The sequence below is a fragment of the Paralichthys olivaceus genome, chromosome 23 (assembly GCF_024713975.1).
Source record: "Paralichthys olivaceus isolate ysfri-2021 chromosome 23, ASM2471397v2, whole genome shotgun sequence".
NCBI lineage: Eukaryota > Metazoa > Chordata > Actinopteri > Pleuronectiformes > Paralichthyidae > Paralichthys > Paralichthys olivaceus.
This window is the reverse complement of record NC_091115.1, coordinates 7,364,509-7,379,881: the sequence shown is the minus strand read 5'-3', so window position 1 is coordinate 7,379,881 and position 15,373 is coordinate 7,364,509. Positions and strand designations below refer to the sequence as shown.

The 15,373-nt window shown below is 40.7% G+C and overlaps 1 protein-coding gene across 27 annotated transcripts in view; it reads left to right on the top strand.

Moving 5' to 3' along the window:
- The window catches only part of cacna1c (calcium channel, voltage-dependent, L type, alpha 1C subunit), a 175,689-nt gene extending 160,496 nt beyond the window's left edge, over positions 1 to 15,193 (top strand). For 25 of the 27 annotated variants that reach the window (XM_069520337.1, XM_069520324.1, XM_069520333.1 and 22 more), the window contains 9 exons: positions 176 to 202; positions 2,216 to 2,344; positions 2,446 to 2,573; positions 2,683 to 2,780; positions 2,884 to 2,980; positions 3,225 to 3,333; positions 3,425 to 3,593; positions 3,772 to 4,240; positions 5,064 to 15,193. In XM_069520337.1, coding sequence (XP_069376438.1) covers positions 176 to 202; positions 2,216 to 2,344; positions 2,446 to 2,573; positions 2,683 to 2,780; positions 2,884 to 2,980; positions 3,225 to 3,333; positions 3,425 to 3,593; positions 3,772 to 4,240; positions 5,064 to 5,149 — 1,312 coding nt within the window. In that variant the 3' untranslated portion in view covers positions 5,150 to 15,193. The remainder of the gene's footprint in view (positions 1 to 175; positions 203 to 2,215; positions 2,345 to 2,445; positions 2,574 to 2,682; positions 2,781 to 2,883; positions 2,981 to 3,224; positions 3,334 to 3,424; positions 3,594 to 3,771; positions 4,241 to 5,063) is intronic. The other 2 variants (XM_069520330.1, XM_069520332.1) reach the window with 1 other exon arrangement.
- Positions 15,194 to 15,373: the final 180 nt, after the last annotated feature.

Sequence of the window (15,373 nt, the reverse complement as noted above, 5' to 3'; positions counted from 1 at the left end):
AATTGAGGAATAATCAGTTTCTTTAATCTCCTGACCATTACAGATATTGAGCCATCCAGCTAACACAATGAACAACACAACATTTCACAATGGACATATTTGGTTCTTCTATTTCCTTCACTTTCTTTCTCCTCCCTTCTCTCTTTTCCTGTCTTTTGTTTCTGGTGGCAAGCAGGACGTGTTTTTATGACAACCTCATGCGGTATGTTGCAAGGGGACAGAGAAAGAGAGAGTGTGTGTGTGTGTGTGTGTGTGTGTGCGTGTGTGCGTGCCTGTGATTGTCCCCTAAGTGAGTGTAAAAAGGTTACTCTATAAAATGGCATATCTCTCAGGGTGTCGCTATGCACCACATATGCTTTAGTTGCTATCCAGGCTACATGCTGCTATGATACAATCTGCTGCCGAGCCATAGAAAGTCTGTTTGGTGCATTGTGACCAAACCCTTCCTATCGGGGGCTCCAATGCTTTACTGTTTTTTTTATGGCAGGTCTGGGTTAGACACAATGTCAGCTCATTGTCCCCATCTCTGCAGAATTTATTTTCCATATGGAGACATCTGAAAGTTTACACTTATTTCGAGTTTAAATACAATATAAAATACTGAGAAAAATGCCAAATATTTTGTGTACAATAGCTCACTACATGCACAGTTTAACTGATGAAAATGTTGTTAACGCAGAGGACATTGTAGTGAGCTGTTTATATATATTATAACAGTTAACATCTATATCCCCATGTATGTTGAGATCAATAGTTTTGCCCATGAGGAAAATGTTTATGGCAGCTCTCTGTCTAAAAAAATCAATCTAATGGGTAGAGGACATTTCCTGACTACATATGCTGATTTTGGAGTTTGATCTGTTAGAAATCTTGACCCTAAAAGTCATACTACTGATTTGGCTATATATAGTATCAAACTTAAAACTTTAGTTATAGTTCACAAAATGTCTTGACTCGGGGTGCCGGGTCTGCCAGCATGTAAGCATGAGGATCCACTGAAGATGAACCTTGTTAAATGGCTGCTTGGTTATTTGGAGTTTAACTTATTCACTAAACAGTAAGTCTAGATTTAAGTTGTCAACAGGAAAAGCAAAGTATAAGCTTTCCGATGCTCTGTCTCTTTGGATTAGCTTTGTAAGACTCCAGGACAACCTCCACCTAGCTGCCAAGGGGAACGTGCTTCATCAAGTTCATCCGAACAGTTTGAATCGTGTTTTGATCAAATGCTGTTCTAACCCAGAGTTTGCTGTGGAGCCTTGAAAGAGCCGCGGATTAAAGGGACATCTTGACATTTAGAAACTTGATTACTCTTCACCAGGCAGTTCTTAGCAGATGTGTATGTGCTGGTAACAGAAAACAAACAGAAGAACCAAAGATTAGCTGTTTTTTTATTGTTAAGAATTATGAGTAATGGTAACTGCAAGCTATGGTGTGACGCTGTATTCAGGAAGCTTTTAAAAAAAACAATCTGGTGAAGAAGAACATTTTTTTTAATTCAAATGTCAGAATGTCTCCTTCAAGCTTAAGTCTGGAGTATGAAATAGATATGAGGATGACATGACATCTTTGGAAATCAAAGAGATGCAACCGAATACAGATTATATGCAGAATTTAGATTGAGTTTTCAGATTTCAGCAACTAAAAACAAACTTTCTACAAACAAATTTTGTCTGGGCTAATGTCAGCATTTTGTCCAATTCATTAGAGATTAGTGGAAAAGACAGACTCTGATTGTAGGATTTTACTGGACAACAGCATAAAAATTGCCTGTTTAATTTCCCAGTTGGCTAAAATACCACTCTGAATATAAGGGAATAACATTAGTAGCTATATACTGTCCTGTTCTGTCCTAATCTTTGTTTTTGAAAGATGTCAGTCATGCTGTCAGTTTATCATATTCCAGGTTTTGCCTCTGATGCTTTTTACCATTTTGCTTTAATGAAATAGTTGTAATTTCCACCTGCTTCTCCTCCTTTTCCTCTAGTCTTTTTTTCTCCTTCATCCTCTTTCCTTTTCCTACATGCAGTACTTAAGCCTCAGTTTCAGTCTCTCCTTGTAAGCTCCTGAGTTTGTTTTTTTTTTTGCTAATCAGCTGCTTCTTTTTTTCTGTGTGTATGTTCACATACGTCTGCCTATTTGTCTACCCGTTTTCTGTGTTTGTGTTCATTTTGTGTGTTTGTTTGCTTTTTTTGGTCGTGTGCTTGGTCGTTTGCAGCTCGGACTCAAGTGACAGCCATCTGCCAATCATACGGAGAGGGGAGGATTCGACGGAGGAGACGTATGATGAGAGCTATGTTGACGACATGGAGTACCACGAGGATGACCACTCGCTCTCTTCTGACATGTACTATTCACCAACACCCAAAAATGTTTTATCACATGCATGTCCAAATCTACACATTTCTACCATTAACTCCTCTTTGTGAATGTGTGTGCCCACATCAGGCTTGTGTATCATGATGAAACATGTAAGCAGTTGACTCCCATGGAGGAAGGAGAGGAGGTAGAGGACAGAAGAGGAGGAGGAGGGTGGCAGTCTCCCAGGAGAGTCTTCCTCTGCCCCACTTCACTGGGTAAGTAGACACACATACATAGGTAACAATCCTTCATAAAAAGTGAATAGAGTGCCATTATTTAAAAATGTCATGCTGTGTATTTGCATATTTGTGGTGTGGGTGACAGGGCGGAGATCGTCCTTCCATCTGGAGTGTCTCAGGAGACAGTCAAGGCCAGACGTCTCCCAGAAGACAGCTGTGCCCTTACACCTCGTACATCATCAGGTAGAATACACCCCACATAATAAAGTCGAAAACACAATTAGATGCACATGAACAGGTTGTAAATACAGCACGCTCTGTCCTACTCCTCCTCCTCCTCCTCCAGGCGCTGGCAGTGGCAGGGTTGAGTCCTCTGTTAAGAAGGAGTCACTCACCCACCCTCTTCAGCCGGCTGTGCTCCACGCCTCCAGCCAGTCCCACAGGTATTCTGCGGCCTGGTCACACATCGGAAGCCAAACATCTGTTTTTCCAGTGCTGGCAAAAATGTTGCATTTTATTTCCAAAGCAAGGACACGCATACTTTACTGAATGAGAAAATAATCATTCATTGAATCCAGAATTGTAAATTATTGAAGTCACGTTTTTTCTTGTCATGCTGCAGCTTTGTCATTGCATTGCAAAAGGTTTGTTCTTTTAATGTTGTGTCTCTTATCTTTGTTTTTCTAGCCCATGGCAGTGATGCCTCCTACCAGCGAGTGCCCTCTCTGAGGCTAGAGGGCTCAAACTCCCATGAAAAGCTCAATACCAGCTTACCCTCTGTCAATTGTGGGCCCTGGTACGACTAAGCACTTTAAAAGATAACTGTGACAAGTGAACAATACAATAAACACAATGATGTTTTTACTAAAAAAATCTGTTGCCCCCAGGTACAGCGACAGTAATGGGAACAGCCGAGGGCCTAGTCCCAGTCCCACCCCCAGCGGGTCAGTTTCCAATCAAAGAGCACCACGGCCGGTGTCGCTCACAGTGCCCTCGCTACTGGGAAAAGACTCCTGCTCACTGTCTCATGGCAGCGCAGGCAGTCTGGTGGAGGCGGTGAGTGTGTGTGTATGTGTGTGCAGGACGGAGAAGGTTACTTTCGAATTAAAAACATACAGTACTTTTACACTTTCTCATTTTCTCCGGCTTCGTTAAAACTTTTCTCTCTCCCTCGATTTCTCCCATTTCCCACCCCTTCCTTTTCCACCTCTGTTTTTCACATTTCTTCCTCAAGGTGCTAATATCAGAGGGTTTGGGTCATTTCGCTCAGGACCCGTCATTCATCGAGGCAACCAAAGCCGAGTTGGCTGATGCCTGTGACATGACCATCGAGGAGATGGAGCACGCCGCCAACAACATTCTCAACAGCAACAACACCACCACCACTACCACCACTACGAACGTCACGTCCAGCACCTCCTCTAACTCCCAGAACAGCCCCAATGGCAACCTCCTCCCCTTCCAAACAGCAGCAGCATCAACGCACAGGGACCGAGTGGGCAGCTTGAGTCCCAGCGAGGGCGGGGGAGAGGCAGGAGGAAGCAGAAGCTCCGTCCATGAGCCGTCCTCTATGGAGGAACGGCAGGAGCTGCTAGCAGAGGGGAGAGGACAGGAGGAGGAGGAGGAGGAGGAAGAGGAGGAGGAGGAGCAAGAGGCAGAAGAGAGGGAGGAGGGGCACCACAGAGGCTCAGTTGTAATTGCAGGTACGCGGCAGAGGAACAGCGGGCTGTTGGAGGACGAGGATATGGAGTGTGTGACGAGTTTGTAGGAGTCAGCTCGTCGGATTCAATCAGCCAACTGGCCCCTCTGACATCATCAGAGACTGACGCTTGTCAGTGCTGGGTAACAGCGCCGTGGCTGGCTCTGTCTGTCCCCACCCCTCACACACCCACACACACTGTCTGCCTCTCTGCCAGACATGACTGCTCTGGACAATGGCCGCCAGTGACGCAACCTTAAACACCTGGTTACGACTTTGTTGGTTTATATGAGTTTGTATGTGCGTGAATGTTTGTAGTAAAGTTTACCACACTATACTCTATACTATCTGACTGTATGCTTGTGTGTGTGGTCTATGATTTTCTCTATTTGTACGTGTGTGTGTGTGTACTCACCGCACATGTTTGAGTGTGTCTCTAAAGTGCCTCACAGTTTTATCATGTCCTCAAGAGCGATGAGCAGGGAAGTAGAGATGAGCAAAGAAGACGAAGGAAAGTTGGATGAAGGAAACAACAGAGGCAGGAAGTTTTAAAGATTTCCTGCAGTCGATATCGCAGGTTTATGGATTTCATTTCCTATGCCTACTTTGATGTTGTGTTATTGTTGTTTGCCTGGCCGCCATGAAGCCTGGTGGGGGACAGCAGGCCAGCTGGGGGGGGTCAGTTAAGGATTCAAATCTGACTGCACCCACTTGAGGTCAAAGGTCAACTCCTCTTTCTTAGTTCACTGATGATGAAGCGCTGTATTAAGTAAAACAGGGGCAAGGAAACCCCTGTTTGAAATGTCATTTCTCCTCCTCTCCCAAAGCTAAGGAACCATGGAGCACAGCCTGCCAGCCTGGGGATGGGATTAAAGCGACACACCACCTGCAGCCAAAGGGGGGAAGGATTTGAGGGATGGACCAACAGCCACAACCAGGCTGATCAAAGGTGCAACAGGCAGAGAGAGACACTCTCCGGCCAACAGGAAGACGCCCAGCTCTTTTTTCCACTGGTCAATTATTGAGAGACAAACTCACCTCGTCAGTCACCAAGTTCTGGCTTTGTCTCCTCTGCCGCGTTTCCTTCGGTTGGCCGTGCCCACTTCCTGTCCGAAACAGGAAATGGGAGGAGCATTTGGTGGCTAAGCAGAGACAGCAAGCCCTCTTTTCTGCCTCTTACCTCGCCATTCCTCACTCTTCCCTCTCTCCTTCCTCCCTCCTCTTTGGTTGTTCAACCATCCCTCCCGCCTCCATCGCTGGGTTTTTGCTTTTTCAGCCCTTCGGGAGGTGTGTGTGTGTGTGTGTGTGTGTGTGTGTGTGTGTGTGTGTGTGTGTGTGTGTGTGTGTGTGTGTGCGTCCAACAGGGAAACAAAGATGGTGGAGGAGAGAACGGGAGTGACCAATTCAAAAGAAAACAGACTTGCGGCATTGGTCCACACAGGATCTGTCTGTCAATCAACTTCACTTCCTTCTCCGAGACCCTCCTCTTCCTCTCAGCGTGGAATCCTATTGGATTTGCTGCCACACTCGCTCTCTACAGACCACGCCCACTATGTATTTAACAGTTCAATATTGTGCAAAACTGGCTAGCCATGACTATTTTGTTTTTATATTCATGATGTTATTGGTTTAATTTATCCTTGATTTGTTTGCACAATCAGGGTGCTGGTCTTATAAATGTATTTTTGCTTGGTTTATTTTAGGAGAATTTTTAAGAGGTTTTAAGTATTGAAGCAGGGCGTAGAGTTTGCGTGCAAGTGCATACCTATATTTGTGTGTGTGTGGGTGTGTCTGAATTTTAGTACAGGATGTGTGGGTGTGTGTACGAGTGTGTGAGATAGTGTGTGTATCTAAAAGGAGGGGTCTTTCTCTCTATCCGTATGCACCTTTTACAGATTGTATCTATTTATTTATTTATTTTTCCCAGAAGAGAAAAAAATGTGTGTGAGGATAAGCGTTTGTGTGTCTGTGTGTGTGCATCTGTGTTTGAGTGGTTACTTAAGTATTCTAAAAAGCTGATTTTAAGCCTAGACACTAAATTAAGGTAGCATTACAAGTATGGTGTTGTGTGTGTGTGTGTGTGTGTGTGTGCGAGAATGTGTTTGTGTGCATGTGTGTTTGTAAGTGTGTGATAATGGGCCTCCTTAACACAGGGTCACCATGGACAGGCATGCTTCCAAAGCTTTGTGATTTCTTTAGCACGGTTTTTTACTTTTTAGCTGCAGAGTCAGAAGCCGCTCAATCTTTTTTTAATGTAATTACTCATAGCATCACGTTTTTTTACATTTCTGTTTCGAGCTAGTTCAGCGTATGAGGTCTCCAGCAAGGACAGGAGTTTACAGTGGTGATCGGCATCGCAGCTTGTCAGGGGAGGTGCGCCTTTTTGGCAGTTGCTGCTTTTCCTTATCACAGATTGGTCGCTCTGAACGGTAGAAGCACCAAATTCAAACTGCCACAGTGAAGCCTCGTGAATGAACTGGGGTGGGTTCTGCTATAACCCGAGAACAGTAATCACACGATTTCATCATTTCATCACAGTTCAAACTACAAGTGAATTATTAGGGCTGGTGTACAGATGCTGCAAGACTTCTAAGTCACACCTCTTTGTCTGAGGTGTGTTCGCATCATAAAACATTATGACTTATTAGCGTTGTTGATTTTCTGTCTGTTGTGCAGTTTACTGGTAAAACTAATTACTGGGAAATGATAATACAAACAGGAGATTTGCAGATCATTGATAATTGTTTGGTTGATGGGATTAATTGGTGGATATCAATCAGAGGAAAGTCGCGGCGTGAAAGATTTCCTGGTGTTTTTAGTTTTTTTCCATTGCCTTCTCGGTAGCATGCTGACATTTGTTGGCTGACCTTTCTCTATTATAGCCTGTCCCTTGATTATAGTTTGGATTTAGCTTAACAGCTACAGTATTCCATAGATAATTATGGTAGTCGGGCTTCAGTGCATTACACAGGGAACAGGTCTCCCTCTGGTATTATATCTATTAAAAACATTCCTGACGTCAGCATCACAGCACCGTCACATTTATTATCAGTATGCATATGCTAGAAAATCTGGAAAACCCCCACAATCTTGATGCAAAGTCAACAAGACACAAAGATAGTATTAAAAAGTGGTATCTTACCGGACCAGTGCAGATACGTGTGCAGATACATACATATATATATATAAATATAACTAGGTGAAAAAGCAGAAATAGACGGTGTAAGAAAGTCAATCTTATGTAAGGGTTTAGATTTTTTTAAATAAATGCATGTTGCCAAAGTCTTGGACCATTTAAGAATCTATTCAATACATTTTCTCTAAAAAAATCCTATTTTAAAATACAGCAAATCCAAACCCAGATACATCATCACGTGTTGTCACTTCAGTTTTTCATTAAGGTCTCACTGCTGAGCTCTCATTCCTCCACGTTAAGCAGAGCAGGTTTGTGTTAGGGAAGGTTTGCATGAACACACAGCCATACACTGCATCCTGTGCCAGTAACAGACCCCTGACATTATTATGCAAACTAAATGTGAATTTTGAATGTTGTCTCAGTGGCAGTACTAACGTGGTTACGATCAGACTGCAAACCCTAAAAAGGGTCTGTGTCGTCAAAGGAATACCTTCCCTGGCATTTAGTCTGTTGTTATTTTTTTCCAACACTATCTTCACAACAGTATCTTAAGCCTTTCTTCCTTCAGCCTCATTAAAATAGACTCTGTTCTTTCTTGAAACAATTTGGTATCATAAACTATCAGGTTACTTTGTGGCCTGTGACTCGCATCAGTTTGAGTATAAGCTGTTTATTTTTTTTAATCAAACTTTTATTCTTAAATCTAGCACGGCAGGTTTGAGTATAGTCAAGTGTTGATTTGTGTGCACGGCAGGATCTTGCTTCAGCTTTTAAGCCGCACAATCTCAATTTGTGCTTTGGTTTTTGTTTCCACACTTTGTTGGATCAGTTAAATTACTTTAACTCTGACTTTAAACATAGCAGGGGTTCCTCCTCCAGGTTATTTATGCTGATTTACTTGATACACCTAAATGATATTAGGTCTAAATCCTCACTGATAAATGTTACCAGCAGGCACCTGCATTTTAAAGGAGTTTGACATTGATAGTGTCACATTAAAGTTTGTATCCAAGCTGCTACTGTGGGCCCGTAAAGTGTTTCTGCTCCTTATCGACCATTTTATCATCCAGTATAACAGCAGCCATGAATGTTACTGTCAGAGCAGATCTGCTAAAGAAACCATGTGATGAAAGACAGCAGATCGAGAAATTGTCTACAACAGTCACTCTTAGATTTGGCCGACATAAACTTTGTATGGGAAGGTTTCCACAAGGTTGGATGACAGATATTTTATTTATCATCATAGCCTTCAGATGAAATTATGGGCAATCACAAAAACACTCATTTTGTTCAGTGTCACATGAACATGAATGATGCATACATGCACTCAGAAACTAAATTCAGCTCTAACCTTTCACGTTTATGTTCCTAATAAATTTTAATCTATACTTTATATTTTATGTATTCAAAAGCTCTTTGGTTACAAATGCGGATGAGAGAGATTCAGAGGCCTGTGGTGCCCCCGTGCGGAGTGGAGCAATACTGCAGTTTTTTTGTTCTAAATAAGTTAGCATGAACTTTGAAGTGTTGTGTTGCAGTATAATGGTGTGAGTGGGTGTAATCCTGCATCCCACAAGATATGCAAAAACAATGCAATAACTATGACTGTATACAAGGTTCCCGAATATATTGTGTGTGTGTATATATCTATATATATATACATATAGATATATATATATATCTATATGTATATGTATGTGTTTGTGTGTGTGTGAAAGTGGAAAACAAATCTATATCATGAAGATGTATTATTTTCTGTTACATTTTTAAGTAAACTCAGTGGTTTCTACGCCACAGAAACCTAACATACTTGAAATCAGGTACATTGCAGTGCAGTATAGTGAAGATGTATTTATTTATAGTTCTTGTGTGAGAGTGTCAAGTCTGCAGACGAAGCTGTATAGAGCCAGTGACCTGAAATCCCTGTTTTTGCCTGTGGTTCAACATCCAGCTAATGGAGCCCAGAGTGAAAAGTCATTTATTTTGATGATTCAGCTAAAACCTACTTACGCCACTTCCCGGACTCAGAACTTTGTGGCTAATCTCTTTCTCTTGTTTATTTCCAGTTACACATAGTTTTTTGAATGGCCTGAGCTTTGTCACTTTTGCATGAGGTTCACATTTCACCTGTTGATCATTTGGTTTAAACGTGTTTCATAACACATTTTGACAGAGTAGCTTTAGTTTACATACAGATACATGATTAAAGTCAGTATTTCTTCTCTAAATTCACATTTGACAGTGGACCGTAGTGGAGGAAGGTGGTTTTGCATATCTTGTGTTTTATGGGCTCGTAGTTTATTTTCTGATTCTTAATTCTGAGAAGGACAGAGCTCATGTTCATGATTGTTGAAAGATGAAGAAAATGGCAAACTACAGTATTTTTAATCTCCAGTTCAGACAGCTGTCACTTGTTCTTTGCCTGTGTTGTCATAGTCTCTGTCTTCAGTTTCTCCTCTCTCATACCAGTGGGAATGAAATGGATCAAATGACCCATAGTTTGAGTTTTTTACTTAAATATTAGTGGATTGAATCCTTCAATCTGGTGAACAGACACTTGGGCAGATGCTACTGTGCATGGCACACACACACTTTATTGCTTTTTGGATGTATCCAGCACAAAGCGATCAATAATTCAACTTAACTGGAGCAGTGTCCCAATTCCATACTACATGCAGGTTAGATAGTGGTGAGAGTAAATGATTATGTCAATTTAAAGCAACATTATGCTTCTTTTTAACTTTTTAATAGCGGCTTCAAAATTAGTTTGAAGTAAATGGAGCCTCTCTCATTTCTCATGTTATCCTGAATGCCTGTTGTTTCTTTGTAAAGTGAGGAGGTACGATTTCCTGTGAGAAAGAATCACTTGCAACAGGTTCAAGAGTAAAGCTGAACTGCAGACCAGTTCAAAACATAGAGAAGATATTAGAAACCAGGGTTTATTACAATAAACTGTTAATATGAAGAATTATCAACAGAGTTTGGTGGGTTTGTTACAGCAGCAGCTCTTCTGGACCAGGAAGCAGGGGATCATGGGTAATAATTACAAGTCAGAGTTAGCCTTCGTTTTTTCTCTACACCACCAATCATCTCGAACATAACCCTGCAGAATGAATCACCATGTGTGGCTGCAGGGGGCGCTGTTGCTCAGTAGATGATGCATAGTGTGCATTTCACACATTCATGGCATAACTTCCTACTAGTATGAAATTATGAAGTTTGCTTATATCTTGTAAACCAACAGCAGAACTGTATTCAATAAAGATTAGTATTTAGTTATGCTGGATACAATTTGCATGTAATATGGAATTGGAACACAGTGTGTTTTCAACAGCTGATATTTGGACTAACTAGCAGGAGAAGCACAGTGGAAACCAGTAATACTCCAGTAAACCAGCGTGCACCAAACCACAGCTGGATCAGATCCTGTATTCAAGCTTTGAGTTCCACCTCTGGAGCCTCAGTGGTCGTCTGTGTGTGTTCATGTTCCTGTGGTTCTCTGCCTGACTGGTGTTAGTCAGTCAAATCTTAATCAGGCTGATAAGCTCCAGCTGCGTTTAGCAGCCTCCCTCCATCTCAGCCCAAAGTTTCACTGAAACCACATCTTCTCTAATTTAACTTCTGCTCAAGTCAAAGCCGAGACGCAGAGTGAAAGCCTTGAAGACAATCGAGTTGGCGGTTGATGACAATTGGAAGCAGTGCGTGTGAGAAAGTCGTATTTAGGGATCGTAGAAGGTTTTATTTCCTCCTGTCTGGATTTCAGGGCCGTCTAAGATCTGACATGGTGAATTACATATATATTCAAGTAATGTTTTACATGTGCATGGGTTTCTCTCTTTAGGGGTAAAAAAATATTGGTCCTATGTGAATGATAATATCTTTTGTCTCACCACTAGCCAATGATTGTATATTTTTATATACCATATATAGCAAGATATATATGAATATATAATATTTAATCACCAGAATGTTATAGAGTAATGAAAAGGGCGAGGCACGTATTCTGGAATGTAATTAGTCAAATATTGGTTCTGAACTTGGTCTATATAGAAAAACTTACTGAAGGTCGGTTTGAATTTATTGAAGTCCAACTTTATTGACTGTATTTTTGACCAAAAGGAACTAGCAGGTGATAAAGCTGTTATATTTACTGAAGAGGAAATATTGTATGTTTGAGCTGAAGGGAAATACTTAACATGATCAGCTTTTAGGAAGTTTCCAAGGCTTGTTCCCCTGACGAGGTGGTTTTTCAGTCCTTCATCTGATGAAGAAAGTCTGCTTTACAAGTTTACTTTTTAACATTCACTTTAATAAGTGCTCTGAGTGTAGACGCAGGATGAATCTGTTCTTTTCTCCAAACAAATATGAACATTTCACACCTTCTTTTGAATTGTAAGCATCAGAGGGATCCAAAAATCAGACGTGTTGTTTCTCGTGTTTGTCTTGTGTTTTGTGAAATGGGCTGAAAGACGTGAACCTGCCAGGAGCCTGTCAGCGCAGGTCAAAGTCTGGACGTTATCAGTCTGTAGCACTGAGAGACCTGTCTCTCTTTAACTGGTCCTACAACAAATAAATACAAACACACACACACAGATATTTATATATATACTGTACACTTTTACAAATATATTGTTTAAGCTTTTAAAGACATTTAACCAAAAAATTCAAACTGTCAAGTACTAATCTTTCTCTCTTTCTCTCTCTTTCTATGCTTCAAGCCATTCAAACCATGTAGCTTCTATTTTTTTCCAAGAAAGTGTAGAGATGGAGGACTTGAACTGCATTGGATGCAGAGCAGAAAGTAAACAAGTAGTTTAGCGTCTTGCAAACTTATTTGACGTTATCTTGACATCGAGGAACCACCGAAGGATAGAAAGTCAGATTTTCTTCTATCACGGAGAAGAGCTGCTGTGCACGATAGTATGTTATAAACATTTTTAAAGTATTTCAAGTTTCTTGTTCAACCTAAACTTTACACACATCTGTGTGAGGCTGTCTTGTTCTCCTCGTGTGGATCTAACATCGTCGCAGCAGATGTACGTTTATATTTTCTTGTAAACTGAAGTGTGTGTCGATCATTGTCTGATCCTGACAAAAATATTTTAAGAGGACTATTTTGAATATAGATTTATTTTCTTTTATTCTAGGTAAAATCAGTCTAGCCTGTTGTCATAGGATTTTAATTAATCAAATTATATCTTTGAAAATTCCCTTTTCAGGAGAAACTAGAGAGGATCACCTCTTTGTTTTTCTGTTGTACAGATGTTATTTTGATGTTGATGGTAATGAAAGCTTTGGGAACATGATCAGAACGTAACAGAGGGTATATATTATTATTGAATACGAATTTATATTGTGAGTATCTTCTATTTTAGATATTATACATATATATATATATAAAAACTATAAATGATAAGATATGAAATGATAGTTTGGAGATGGATTTTGCAGAGGATTCAAAGAGCTGGTTTGAAGGTGCAATATTGTTGAATGTTTCAGTTTCAGACCCAGAGGAGAAATGTTTTGTTAGTTTCACCATCAGCTGATGTTTCCACGAGGTTTAGAAGAAATGTTATTGTTAGGTTTCCTTTACGTGAAGCTTTGCCTTTGTCTGAGTGTTACCGATTCAAAAGCAGGATACAGTACGATTCAATGGAATTACACTTATTTATCTACAAGATTTAAGTGACTGTGGTGCATTTTATTAAACAGCACAGTGGAGTGAAAATGTTCCAAACCATTATCAGCACTGAAATCTTTTGCTAATGATTCTGCACTGACTCATCTGAACACTCACATGGCTTTAATTGTTTTCTTATAGGATATTCATGCATGACACTTCTCATAGATGCATGTAGAAGTCTGGTGAGGAACAAAAAATCGAATTTATTTCTGACCACCCCGGGGAAGAAACCAGGTAGATAAGAAGCACTCGCCCAATTGATTTAGAAGTAACTTGTAGGATGAGCTCGATGTAACTCACCCATTGTGTAGCAGCAACTACAGCATTGTGAATTTACTGTTAGTGTTTTAAGAACCATGAAAGCCTCATTGTTCACTCACCTCTTCTTCTTCTTCTTCTTGTTACTCACACACTTTGTTTGAATGCTAAATTAGAAAGGAGGTCCCAGTCTGCATATTTGACCATTCGTTGGTCGGAGGATGCTGCAGCCAAATCTTGTTGACTTGAGTTTTCTGTACCAGCCAGTGTTTCTAGCTGTGACTCTCTTCAGGACAGTAGTTCAGCTGCAGATGTGCTGCAGCAGCTGTAATGATGCAGACTCTCAGTGTCAGTGGTTCTTGTGTGAAAACAGCTCATCCTCAGTAGATCTATGAATCCCCACCCCCCCCACCCCCCGCATCTACATCTCCTCTCTAATTTGAAAGAGCTACTTCACATGAATGACCATTATCTCAGCACTGTCATCCCTTGAATGTAGGACGCAGCGATGCTCTGGTGTCTGTTAACTCCACTTTAAGTATTTGAAAGTCAGATTTAATCAGCTGGTTGATGTTTAAATATTTTTCCTCTTCAGCAGCTCTTAATGGAAGGTGGCGATCTCAGTGTTTGTCAATCACACACACAAACATCTGGATTCAGCTCAGCACGTCGCAGCTTTACAAAACTTGACTCCTCGTGATTTTATCTTGCCGAGAACGCCCACATTACCACGGAGATAGTTAAAACAGAAAGGTCTCGTGTGCCCGTGTGTGCAAATGCAGCTTTAACAAATGAGTTGTTGAGAGCATCAACAGCCTCATGTACATCATCAGTGTTTATTTCTGCAGCACGCAAGCGTTAAACTAAAACTCTATCCAGGCGGGTCAGTTCCCAGGTCCACAGCTCCATACACATGATGTTTAATGAAGGCTTTTCTGTTTCTTTATTTCCCGGGTGAATGCCAGAGCTGTGTGGCTCCGTTCTCTACTGATCAATTAGTGTCTGACCTTGTTCGTAGTCTTAGTTCACTACACATGCAAAGTGTTCAAGGGCCTTTGAGAGGAGCGAGCCGCTTGTTTTTCGTTCTTTTCCTGTCGGAGGGAAGTCCGTTATTAATCCTGGAGTTTGTTTTGTGGAGGGAGGTGCTCACACAGACCAATTTGTGGTAATATTAGTAGTGGCGCTACTGTTCAATGTAGTATTTAATAACAGCACTATTTATGGTCAGAAAATGAACTAGAGTGTGTTATTGTGCTTGCAGTAGCTTTGGAGGCAGGTGGCTGTTTTGTAACTGAGTTCTTTAACATAAGCCACTCCCCCTCAACTCTGTGAGGGATTTCATGGTTCTGAGGTTGCTAAGTGACACTGGCCCAACATCATTTGGTTTCCTCGGTTACCATTTGTCTCCTTGGTGATGACTGCATGGCCTCACAGTTGACACACCCTTTTCTTCTTCTTCTTCTTCTGCTTCTCTTTCTTTTTTCTAAAGGAGAGTTCCTGTTTTTTTTTCTTTTTCGTTCATTTCATTTTAGATTTTAGTAAGAAAGAATACAAATGAAATAAATCAGAATATTAATTCAATCACTTTTTCTACTCCTATTTTCAATAAAAAGTGAAAAGAAAAACCAAACAAAAAGTCTATTTGTAAATAAGTAATGTACAGTTTGTATCTGTAACTTGTCAGTCTGTCATTGGTGACAGAGTCTGTCTTGCTTATAACGCACGCTAACAGTAAATAAAAAAGGAAAAAGTATATTTAGACTGTATGGTCCCTTGAAAGCAAGTTTTAAATTAATATCTGATGTATATTCCTGTAACATTGCATTTTTATCTGAGGAATGATGTTATTAAAAAATTGCAAATAAATTGCATTTCCTACAGCTGTTTTTCACTTCCATTTTACATTTGCACGTCTGTGGGCTAACATCTGTTTCCTCACACTGTGTCTGGAAAAACCTGCAGTTAAATTAAATGTCTTGTTAGCTGAAAACAGGCTGAATGTTATAAACACTCAATTCAAGGTTGTAAAAAGGTTTCGTCACAAAGGATTCTTTCTAATA